The following is a 12,445-nucleotide window of genomic DNA, read 5'->3' as shown; positions in this document are numbered from 1 at the left end:
GTCAGGCTGTGGAGTTAGCTTAGCAAAATACCTGGTTAGCAAAATGCTTCCTTTGCAAGTATGAGGACCTCAGTTTGATCTTCAGAACCCATGTGGGGGAGGGGGGAAGCTGTGCATGGTGGTCCATGCATGTAATCCCAGTGCTGGGGAGGTGGAGTCAAGTAGATCCCTGGGGTCCACTGCCAAAATGATCTGGCCTAGATCTGGCCTAATCAGCTAGTTCCAGATCACTGAGAGATCTGTCTTAAAATAACCAGGCAGAATACACACACACACACACACACACACACACACACACACACACACACACAGAGTTGAGATTCAGTGAGGTCCAAAAAGCAAATATAGAAAGCAGGGTAATGAGGGAGCCAATGGACACACATAGCTGCCCTACAAGTTACACCAGTACAACCTCCTTGCACTGTCTATGCTGTATTTCCCACTTCAGTGGATGAATAACCAGAAGTTACAACAATGAATGCGTTTTATGAACTGATAAATATGTTTTGCTGCCCTTTCAAAGAGGCCACGTTATTTGGATAAAAAGAGGAAACTGTTCTTACCATTGTTTGAATTTCACACTCACCCAAACTCAATGTATTTAATAGCTCTGCTGTTCTAATATAATGAATGTAATTATGACTACTGTTCTTCTAAGGAGTAAAGACAACTACAGAACTAATAAAAGCTGCAGCAGGTCACATTTGACTAGATCAATGTTAAAGAAGAGGAAAAATAATATATTATTATTACTTTTTAAAAGTTCCTAATACTTTTAAAAGCATACAGATTTAATTGTTTGTGGTAAGTAAACAGAGATTACTATACATAATCAAAAATATTTCCAATGTACAAAAACACAGTTAACTTTTTTTTTTTTTTTATTTCAAGACAGGGTTTCTCTGTATAGCTTTGGAACCTGGTCCTGGAACTCTCTCTGTAGACCAGGCTGGCCTCAGAGATCAGTCTGGCCTCAGAGATCTGCCTGCCTCTGCCTCCCAAGTGCTGGGATTAAAGGCGTGTGCCACTACTGCCTCACAGTTAACTTTTGAAAAAGAGGTAAATGGAAGGAAGGGGGAAAAAAGCCCCAGAAAATAGCAAACATTCCAACAAACTTTTGAGTAGCTCATGGCTAACCATCCTAAAAACAACAGAGAAAACAGAATTGTAAATGTAGACCACACTAGGTGTAAATTAAATACTCCCCAATCACTTCAGTATTTGACACTTTTAATGAGTAAGTTTGTCTTATTTATTTTTAAAGCACATCTCCTGGAGCTGGAGAGATGGCTCAGTGGTTAAGAACACTTGTTGCTCTTGCAGAGAATTCAAGTTTGGGTCCCATTACACATACATATTTAAATCTTTTTTTAAGAAATACATATCTTCTAGAGTCCCAGTGAGGGCTCAGTGTTGATAAATGTAGCAGAGACCTGGGTCTTCAAGTTAAACCAATGATTCTTGTTTGTTTGTTTGTTTGTTTCAAAACGGAGTTTCTCTGTGTAGTTTTGGTGCCTGTCCTGGATCTCACTCTGTTGACCAGGCTGGCCTCAGACTCACAGAGATCTGTCTGGCTCTGTCTCCCAAGTGCTAGGATTAAAGGCATGCGCCACCACCACCCAGCTAAACCAATGATTCTTTGAGATGAACAACTGCATGTAAAAATATATGGGAAAAGGGGTTTACTGCATGACTCACTGTGTCACATTGCAGTTTCCATATCAAGATTTTTCCTTCTTTTTTCTTTTTTCTTTTAAATTTTAGTTTGTTTTGTTTGGGGGAGGGAAAGTGACAGGGGCAAAGGGTGGATGTGAGGGGATGGGAGGTGGGTGCGATCAGAATGCATGATGTGAAAGACACAAAGAATGAATTAAAAAAAGAAAGCCAAAACAAGAAAAATAAAAAGAAAACAAACAAACAAAAAAACCCATACCTTCTAAGCCAGGTGCAGTAAATCTCAGCACAGAAGAGTCTAAGCAAGTAGGATTGTGAGTTTGAAGTTAGCCTGGACTACAGAGTAAGTTTCAGGCTAGCCTGGGCTACAAAACAAGATAGGGTCTTATTTTATAATAAGCCCAAATAAACAGCCCAAAACAACAAAACGTATCTTCCTCTTACTTTTGCCTTTGCAATGACATCAACACTTTCTGATGACATTCTCCCAGCTCCCTCTTAGTTTTTAACCCCTCATCTCCATTAGCTTCTTCACTGCTTGCATTTAAAACAGAGAAAATATCCCATGGATACCTCCTCTTTCAAGATTACTCAAAAGTAGTCTATAATGGAAGCACCTTTCACTTCTGCTCTGTGCACTGCAGCATCGCTCTTGCTCACAGTCCTCTATCAAAGCTACTTAGGCTAAGAGCAACAATAACCTTCTAATTGCCAAATCTATTCCAACAAGCACGTTCCAAGTACTTATCTGATCAGACTTCTTTGTGAAATATGAAGCATATGATACCAATAATCATTCTGTTCTTAACCCTCTCTTCCCTTTTGACTTATAGGTTCACATATATACTCATACACACACCTCTATATTTTGTGGGTTTCCTTCTCTGACTACTATCTAGTCTCCTTAGTTGGATTCTTCTCTGCCAACTCCTCATGTTGATGAGACTCTGGAGTCTCTCCTCATTTCATTGTGTGTGTGTGTGTGTGTGTGTGTGTGTGTGTGTGTGTGTGTGTGTGTGCTTTTTATGAACTCAGTCACTTCTGAGGTTTCAACTACCACTTATTATGTTTAATGACTTCCTAAACTCTCATATAAAGATGAGTCCAGACTTTCTTATATAAAATGGAGCCAGAAAGTCTCAGGACAGTACCATGGCACTCAAGAATAGAATCTTAAGCTGGCACCATTCAAGCCCATCTAATAAGAGACTCCGTGCACTCATTCTCACTGTCTACCCCTTTCCAATGTTCCTCTGCTTACCTACACTGGTGTGACCAAATACCTCTCTATTTGCCCAGCCTCGTTCTGGCTTATGTCTATCCAAGAGTTAACTATTAATGACACCCTTTCATTCTCAAAATACCACCTATTTGGCCAATCAACTGTTTGATCACCCTACCTACTCACCTATACTTTTGAGTTTTTGAGCCCTACTAGGTAAGTCCTCTTTAAACTTTTTGTTATGTTTTATCTGTAAGCACATGTATAAATGTGCATGACCTCAAGTGTCATCCTCAGAAACATCATCCGTCTTTTTTGAGGCAGGGTCCTGGAGCTCACCAATTAGGTTAAACTGACCAGCTAGCAAACCCCTGGGTCTTCTTGCTTCTACCTCTCCAGAGCTGGTATTTTAAGTGCATGCTACCAGACCTGCCATTTTTACATGGCTTTTGGGGGTCAAAATTAGGTCCTCACACATACAAAGCAGACACTTTACTGAGTTATCCCCTCAGCCCCTTCCCTGTATTCTTTACTTCTTTTCCAAGCCCTATCTCTGTTGCTTAGACATTTCTCTACCTTCACCTCCTCTTCTCAATAAAGATCATTACATCATCAAGATCTCAGTCTGAGAAATGTCAGTATTCAGCTGGCTTCCCAAGCACAGTGCTTCATTTTATCTACTTTCAGAGTTAGATTTAAAGTTGTCATATACTGGCAAGTAATCCTAAATACACTAGACTTAAGTGTTACCTTGCTTCCCATGGCTCCTGCTTTACAGAAGATTAACATGGTTTAATAGTTGGTCATAAGGACTTTCAAGCTACACAGACTCAAGTACTCCCTAGTTGTATACCTTGAGGAAGGCTACTTAGTCTCACTGAGCCCCAGTTTCCTCACATATAAAACACTGATCCTAACATGCACCTTATAGGATTGATGTGAAACAAACTTCCAAAAGCATGTACAGTGACCAGCAGTAGTATTGTTAAGACTGGCTGCCCAGCAGCAGTGGCTATATTTTGACTCTTATCACTTAACACTGACCTAACTCTAAAATTTGAAATTTTAGATTTTCATATATGTATGTCTATTTTTCCATCTCTAGTATTCCATTACTACCATAAATTCTACTCATAAATTCTTTTTTATTAAGATTCTTCACCTTTTCCACAATCCACATGTATCAACCTCAAGTTGGCTTGGCTTTTCTTCCTAATAAAGTAGGGGCTTCTAATTGTGAAGAACTCATCCCTTCACACAGTGACCTCATTGCCACCTTCCATTCCTTGGTGTCTTACCACCCTTCTTCCCAAGGTTCTTCATTATATCTTTCCATCCAATCTCATCAAGGTTCAGTTTAACACACTTGCTTTTTTACCTAAGCAAAGCAGGTCACAGAGAAAACTACTTAACTATTCTGATAACCTCTCTACATTTGTGATTTCAAATCTTGGGAGAATATTCAACACCATTCTGTAATTAGGTCACTAGTCCTTGTTTAAATGTCTTCCTCTTCCTCTAGCCACAAAAATTAAAAATCTCAATATATTAGGCTTAAAGTGTTTCCCCAAGCATATCCCAACTCACATTTTTCTTTCTGTCTCAGCAAATAACCTTGTTTCATAGAGAAAGAGACACCATCCTGGATTTTCAGCTCCACATCAACCCACTCCCTCATTTTGTTTTCTTTTGCAAACAGGAAAATATATTGCTACTCTTCTTCTGAGTAACCCTTGTTAACCTTCGCTCTTGGGCCCACCCCTCCCCTTTCATATTATATTTAATAAATTAGCATCTTTCTCTTATAGGATGTCCCTTTTTCTCAATCCACACAAGTATCTTTGACTTCACTCCTTAAAACACACACACACACACACACACACACACACACACCTTTGGCCAATCACACCTCCCAGTTCAAGCTTCCATACATTGTCTACTCTACATGTCAAAAGTATCTGAAATACTATATTTACTGAATAGAGATGTTTTTACATGATCAGACTTAAATTTTTTAATTGTATGCAACTTGTTTTGATGAAAGAAATTAAACAACTACATTCCTCAAACTGACAACTAATCAGCATCACCATTCACCGAGATTATACTCTTCAAAGCCTGCTTTTATTCCTCTTTCCTTTATCCCATTTCTTAGAGTAGGACTGCTACTGCTGATACTTCTCTCATCTGAAACTAATCCTGAGGGGGTGCTTTTGGAAAATTAAATAAAATATTAGGTGTGTATTCGATACATAGTGAAGTTGCTATTAAAAAAAGAATATGCTATTATGCTATCTTTGGCAAAGTGAGCATGAGGTTAGATCACTGACTTGTTCTTAAAAACTGGATAGGTCTTAGTAATCAATATTTTCTTTTCTGATGATGAATCATGAAGCACTTGGCAATCTGGCCTATACTTTTTCTGAGAATCAGTGTCAAACATTTCAATGTCCTATTTCTCAGCTTCACCTCCTAATTCTTCAATTTTGAAATATAAAATGGGCAATTCTCGCCAGACATGATGGTGCACACCTTTCATTTCAGCACTCAAGGAAGGAGGATCACAAATTCCAGGCAGCCTGGGCAATACTGGTAGATCTTGGCTCAAAACAAACACACCAGAACAAACAAAATGGCAATTCTTCAAGTTTCTGGCAAAAATCTTCTACTGTCTTTAAATATAACTTTCTTTAATAAAGCAGTTTTAGGTTTACCTCAAAATCAAATGGTAAAAAGAAATCATACATAGCTGTCTCCATGTGCACAGCCTCTCTGGCCATAAACATTCCACATCACAGATACATTTGTTACTAACAAACTTACATTGATAGATCATTCTGGTTCCAAAGCCAAAGTTTACATTAAGGCCCAGAGTTGTACATACAACAGGTTTTGACAAATGTATACCGACATAAACCCACCACTGTAGTATTGTACTGTCCTAAAAACCCTGTGCTCTCTGCCCATTTATTCTTCCCTTTCTTCAACTTCTGATCTTCTGTCTCCAGAGTTTTGCTTTGCTTTTTCCAGAATGTCTCATAGTTGGAAAAATTAAGCACACAACTTTTTCAGACTGGCTTCTTTCATTTAGTAATATGTATTTCAGATTCCTCTTTTAAAGCTTGGGCTTTTAAATATCACTTATGAAGGTGTAATTGGCATGACATATAACACACTGTACATTTTAAACTATATAATTTGTTCAGTTTCAACATATGTGTACACCCATGAAACTATGGTCATAATCAAGATAGTGAAACCTGTCTATCACTCCCTGCAGTTTCCTAATACATCTCTGTTATTCCTCCCTTCTGTGCCTCCTCCCCTTACCTTATCTAGACCCAATCCACCACTGATAAGCTTTCTGCCACTACAGATAAGAGCACATTTTCTAGCTGGAACTACAAAGTACATAGTGGGTTTTTGGTGGGTTGTATTGTGAATGTGTGTGTATGCTACATGTAGAAAGCCAGGCTTGTGCACATGCATGCATGCATGCATGCATGCATGCGCGCGCGCGCGCACACACACACACACACACACACACACACACACACACACACGTGCACCTGGCTTTCTACATGTGGCAGAATTATGTTGTATGATCTATAGCACATTCCTTAATTGCTAAGTAGTAATTCACTATCTAAACAGCTTTTTTTTTGTTTTGTTTTGTTTTGTTTTGTTTTTGTTTTTTGGTTTTTCGAGACAGGGTTTCTCTGTGTAGCTTTGTGCCTTTCCTGGAACTCACTTGGTAGCCCAGGCTGGCCTCGAACCCACAGAGATCCGCCTGGCTCTGCCTCCCAAGTGCTGGGATTAAAGGCGTGCACCACCACACCACCACCCGGCTCTAAACAGCTCTTTACTTTTCAAAGATTGGTAGAAACAGTTTTATAAACATGTCTATATGTGTGCAGAATTCTGTTCATCTAATTTTTCCACTAATTTAAAACAGAAGCTCTCATTTTCTCATCCACTGTGTGGGTTTCAGTTTCAAAGACTAATATTTGAATGGAATAATGACTAGCCTTTTGAAAAATTATTTTATTTCTTTTTTGACTAATTATGATGGTTGGTTCTAAGCATTACTATTTCATGTTATTAGGTACCTTTTTTTCCTTATTCTATTTTCCAGCACTTAGACTTAGTAAGCATTCAAAATTTCCAAATGTATCATGATTCTCTCAATTACTATAAGCAAGGCCAAGGAATTAAGAGGCACTAGGGCACTGATGAGTAACAACAATGAAAACGTAGTACCAATGAGAAGACACTTGCCTCATTAACTCCAAGATCAGTTTATGATTACTCACTAATCTGACAGAGTTTTATATATTTTCAGGATAGATATGCTGAAAATTCATTATAAAATATTAGCCATTTTCTGGCTCTTCATTATAAAGTGTAGCCCTCAGGACTGAGGGTCACATGTTTTCTGGTACAAGTGTTGTTGTTGTTGTTGTTGTTGTTCTCTTTCACAGTACTGGAGATTAAACCCAGTGCCCTGTGCATGCCAGACAAGCACTCTACCACCATGCCACATCCTCAACCTCATTTTCTCATTTTTGAGACAGAGCCTCACTAAGCTGTTAAACTGTCCAGACTGGTCTTGAACGTGTGATCCTCCTGCTTCAGCCTCCCAAGTAGCTGGGACTACAGAGATGTTCCATCAAGTTTTACAGATCAAAGTATATTGGGCTAATACTTTATACTCTGATTTTTTTTAAAAAAAAGTCTCCATTTAGAATGTGATGGTCCATTTATTTCAAGTCATCTGTAATGAAACAAAAGAATTAAGATAATCTCTTTGTTACTGACTTATTAGAAAAGCATTAAAAACGATTCAGGTCTTTTACATTGTAATTTAACAAATGGCCAAGAGGAGCCACATTTGATAACATTTCTGGGGCTTAAATTTTTTGAACGGGCATCTAAAAATAATTCAGAAAAAAAGAGAAATCAGATGAAGGTGCTCAAGTTAAATACAGCAGCAGGCTATAAAGATACTCTGGAGTTCTGTACTACATGGGTTTCTCTACAATGAAAACTAACAAACACATGGACTGAATCCAACAAATACAACCAAAGCTACATTTGGCAACGTGAATGACTAGGTTGGTTCAAAAGAACTAAAAAGAAAATGAGTATGAAGCCAGAGGAAGAGCTCAGTAAGAGTTTTTTCCTAGCAGGCTCAAGGTACTGGTTTTGATTCCCAACACTGGAAGGAAAAAAATAAATGAGCATAAAATAAAACTTGTCCATTTATGGGCAAAATTGTTAAGCTTCTAGAATAGTTAAGGCAACACAAAAAGTTTCTGCAATGCAAAGTCACTAATGTCTACTATGAATAATTTTCACTTGGATGTTTAATTTTATTGCCTAAAACCTAACCTTCCAACCAAACCTATTCTTCTCATAAAATTCTCAGTACCTCCCTATTCTATCATTCTTGCTGGACAAAATTGTTACTGTCCTCTACATCTCTATACATAAGCTATTCAAAAATCAATAAACTCTCACCACAGCCACCAATTCCTACGTCATTTCTACACAGCACTATGCCAATATCTCCTGACAAGGCATCTCTGCTTCTGTTCTGCTAACCCCTTCCCTCAAAGGAGGTGTATTTTCCAACTAGCTGTAATATGGCTCTTTGAAAAATCAAGTTTGATTATATCATTTTGCACTCAAAAAGAGGACTCCTCTCCTTACAAAGGCTTATAAGGCCTTTCACAACCTGATCTCTTCCCCTTCTAATATGCCAGTACTCTATAACTCTTACTTAGCTGGCTCCACCACAGCCAAACAAGCCCCCAGCTCTCACTCCAGGCTCCACACTATTGCCTCAGGGCTTTATGCAAGTGGTTTTCTCACTGCACACCCTTCTCTCAGAGAAGAACATGGATCACACCCCCCCTTCCTTCCGGTTGATCAAATGTCAACTTCTCCAGCAGGCCTTTCCTAACTACCTCTAATCAAATTGCAACCCATTTCTGGCTCGCTGTCTTCTCTCTTCCCTGTTTGTTTGTTTTTTTTTTTCTCTATAGTCCTTAACATCATCTGACAAGGCATAGTCTATTTATTTATGATCTGAGGTTCTTCCAGTAGGGTGTATGTTCCATTTGTCTGTTTATAAAAGTGCCTGGCCCACAATAGGTGCTTAACAGATCTTTACTAAACACACGTGTTATGTATGTAATTTATAGTCTGCAAAGTATCTTAATATAAACTAAATCCGGAAAGTCATTTTTCCTCTTATGTCCTCTCCTAGATTCTCCCATTGTCTCTATGTATCGATGTGGATGACAGCAAAGAGCAATCAGCAGAAAAGTTACTTGCAAAGCTCTAGAAAAACAGACATTGCCTACTAATTAACTACATTAGTAAGAAGCCAAGAGTCAATATTTTCATTAGTATAAGGTTTCTAGGTGTGGAAGTTAAATATAATGGCAGACCAGCCAACAACCTTCTGGAAGAAAAACCTCAATTCAGTGTGCCATATCAATCTGCTAAACAAACTCTAGGGGAAATGCAAAATGAATTCGATCCTAAAGGAAACACTGGCTAGAATTCAACACAAATGTGTATTCAACAAGAGCCAACACCGTTAAAATTTTTCCTCACCCCATCAACTACCAAGCAAGAGCTGTCACTGGCTGTGTGTGATAGGCTGAGCATGTTTTTGCTGTTTTGTTTATCCCTGCGAGGATTGCAAGAGGGCACTTTTCTTGACTCCCTGAGCTCCAGCCCTCCATCATGAACCCTGGGCCTTCGCAAGGTGGCAGTGGGGTTTCCCTGGGTCGTGCCCCTTACATTAGCATCTCAGCCAGCCACCACTCCAGGGACGAGCGCGAACCACGGAGGGTGGTGTGCGGAGTCCCGCAGCAGGTGTCACGGGCAGAAAGGGGACAGTGGGGATTCAGATGCACCAGGGTGGAGATGACAGATGGGCCGGCGGCCCAAAGTGGGACGCCCGGAACCTGTCAGCTCCGGCTGTCACCTGCTGAAGAGGACCCGGCGGCGGCGGGCTGAGTAGGGGCGGTCCCAGGCAAGCGCACCCCGAGGTGAAGCGCCCCCTGAGGGCACCGGTCCGCCGCTCCAGCCGGCCGAGTAAAGTTAGTATGGGGTCCGCGCCAGTCACCGCCACAATCCGCGGGGCCCCGGACCGCCTCGGTCGGGAACCGTGCAGAGCTCCGAATGCAAGCGAGCGCCAGCCGGGCAGAGCTCCGAGCACCCTCGGTTCCCTCCGCTCCCTCAGCGCGGCGCGACCCCGCCCGGGCAGCCCGCCACCTTCCCGCCATGCCCCGCTGAGGTCGAGACCCCGACCCTCGGAGGAGCCCGCGGCCGCCTTTACCTCTGCTCTGTGGTCCGACGCACGCTCTCTCCGGTGCAAGAAAATCCCGACTCGCCACGGCCGCCCGGCCAGCGCGAGCTCTCACCCCCGCCCCCTCAGGTAACCCGGGAAACCGGGAACACCACCCCTTCCTCCCCCGCCCGGACCCAGACCCGCTCCTCTGCGCGTGCGCACAGGCCCCGCCTCGAGGGCCTAGCGTCCCGCCCCGCCGGGAGGGCACGCCGGGGTCGCCAGCGTGATGCGTGCAAGCATCTCAGCCAATGAGAGGGAGAAGGCGGGCCAAGGGCGGCTGGGCGGGGCCTGTGCGGCCCGTCTGAGTTCCACCCCTCCTCCCCTGCAGTGTAAAGCTCCATCGCGCGGCGGAGATTCAGCCTATGAGGTGCAAGCGTAATATCTCCTTCCTACTGTAAACTCACGTCCCCTGGAAAAGCCACATCTGTGTCGAAGACTGTTCAGAATGACTGACTGGCAGAACTTTGCCATTACGGAGAGATGTAGCCAAAATTAGCTTGGACTATCTTTAGGCTCTTTAAAAACCGCTTATTACCAACCTCTGTAGTTGACCTAGCATGTCTGTGGCTATTATGTAAAACGTTTGGAATGTATTGTTAAGCTTAGCCAACGATTAGCTTTTCAGCAATGCTCAAACGAAGAATATCATCAGCGAGAGATTTTCCCGTCTGTGCTGTAGTCCGCCCTTCTGATGTCTTCCCCCCTGTATTTGGCAAATGTATTGATTATGGTCTTTTGTTCCATGGCTATAAGACCTCTTGTAAACCTCTTCCACCATTGGGCATGCAATTCTGGGAAACCCAAATCTGTATTCCTAGGCAGTATTCACTGGGAATAAACTCTCTCTTACCCACATTGCAGCAAGAGCTGTTTTGCATGAACAGTATGTTGCAATGAACTGTCGTCCTATCTCCTGCTGGAGTTTAAAGGATAAAAAGAAAAATGGAAAGGTGTGCCAAGATGGTAGCAGGGATACTCTCAAGGTAGCTTTGGGGCCTGGCCTTGTACTTCTGTCAAGAACTAGAGAGAGGCTTCCGATAATCCTGGGTTCGGTTATAAACACCCCATCTAACCCCGTTCAAGTATGTTTGCATAGAGTGGGCCCTGTGACAAAGATCCTTGCTTAGCCAAACTTTAGTCAGACTTTTGAACCTTCTCCTTGGCCCACGTGCTATGTGTGTTCATCTTGGTGAACTCCAGGTTTAGCAAGTGCCAAAGGCAGTTTATCAAGAACCTACACATACGAATCAGACTCTCCCTATCTAACAAAAATGTTTCAGTCCCCGTGTTTGGTATCTGTTCACGTTGGCCTGCCTTCAACAAGAATCTTGGGAGGTTGGTGCAGCCAGAAATCACTCAAGTTTGTATCATCCTTGGGCTCCATGTTCCCTGACTATAAACGCCCACTTATCCCTAGTGTGTTTAGAACAGAGGCCAGCTCTGTGCCCGGGTCTCTTTTGTCACAGTAGTCCTGAATAAAATTTGTCTTTGCCACTTTAACTTATGCCCAGCTCTGATTTTCTCTGACAACTGTTAATGTTGCATACCTTAAGATACCAGTCTCTCCTGAGTGTGAGAACCACAAGTTAAATAAAAGGAAATTTGAACCTCATCACAGACAGTCCAACTAAATCTAGCACTGGCAAAATCCTGCTGTTTTGACAATTTGACAATTTGACAGCTTAGAGGCCACCCTTCCTCATCTTCCAGCCACAACTGTGGCGGGCCTTAGAGATATCACAAGTATAAGGAAAAGAGCCAAAGCTACACTGATGTATTTGGTGTCATTTGGCAGTTTTTTGTTTGTGTGATTGGTTGGTTTTGGTTTTTCAAGACATCATTTGGCAGTTTTTAAGTCTTCACAAATAATATAATCAATAATCAAGTAGTCTAAGGCCTGATCCTGTAGTTGAAGAGTAGGGCAGAGTGATTACAATTAATGACTAAAACAAAAAAACACTGGAACTCCCATTATCATCACCAAAGGGTACATAAAATAGGGCATAGCTCGGCATGGTTGTGATGCCTTTAATCGCAGCACTAGAGAAGCAGAGCCAGGCAGATCTCTGTGAGTTCAAGGCCAGCCTGTTCTACAAAGCCAGTTCCAGGAGAGCCAGGGCTGTTACACAGATAAACCCTGTCTTGAGGGGAGAAAGTTAGGGCATGTCTAAGAAAAGCCCATA

General features: G+C 41.8%; 2 protein-coding genes across 2 annotated transcripts in view; one reads left to right on the top strand and one right to left on the bottom strand.

Moving 5' to 3' along the window:
• The window catches only part of Lyst (lysosomal trafficking regulator), a 160,881-nt gene extending 150,465 nt beyond the window's left edge, over positions 1–10,416 (bottom strand). Inside the window, exon 1 of the mRNA XM_006980155.4 lies at positions 10,251–10,416. The gene's annotated coding sequence lies outside the window, so the exon portion shown is untranslated. The remainder of the gene's footprint in view (positions 1–10,250) is intronic.
• On the top strand, positions 9,896–10,806 carry LOC143273403 (uncharacterized). Its single transcript, XM_076572933.1, has 2 exons — positions 9,896–10,349; positions 10,591–10,806. Exons 1-2 carry the CDS (start codon positions 10,018–10,020, stop codon positions 10,658–10,660), a joined length of 402 nt encoding a protein of 133 aa, XP_076429048.1. The 5' UTR covers positions 9,896–10,017; the 3' UTR covers positions 10,661–10,806.
• Positions 10,807–12,445: the final 1,639 nt, after the last annotated feature.

The sequence above is a fragment of the Peromyscus maniculatus genome, chromosome 5, assembly GCF_049852395.1.
Source record: "Peromyscus maniculatus bairdii isolate BWxNUB_F1_BW_parent chromosome 5, HU_Pman_BW_mat_3.1, whole genome shotgun sequence".
Taxonomy (NCBI): Eukaryota; Metazoa; Chordata; class Mammalia; order Rodentia; family Cricetidae; genus Peromyscus; species Peromyscus maniculatus.
The sequence above is the reverse complement of the archived record's forward strand: the minus strand, read 5'-3'. Positions and strand labels throughout refer to the sequence as shown.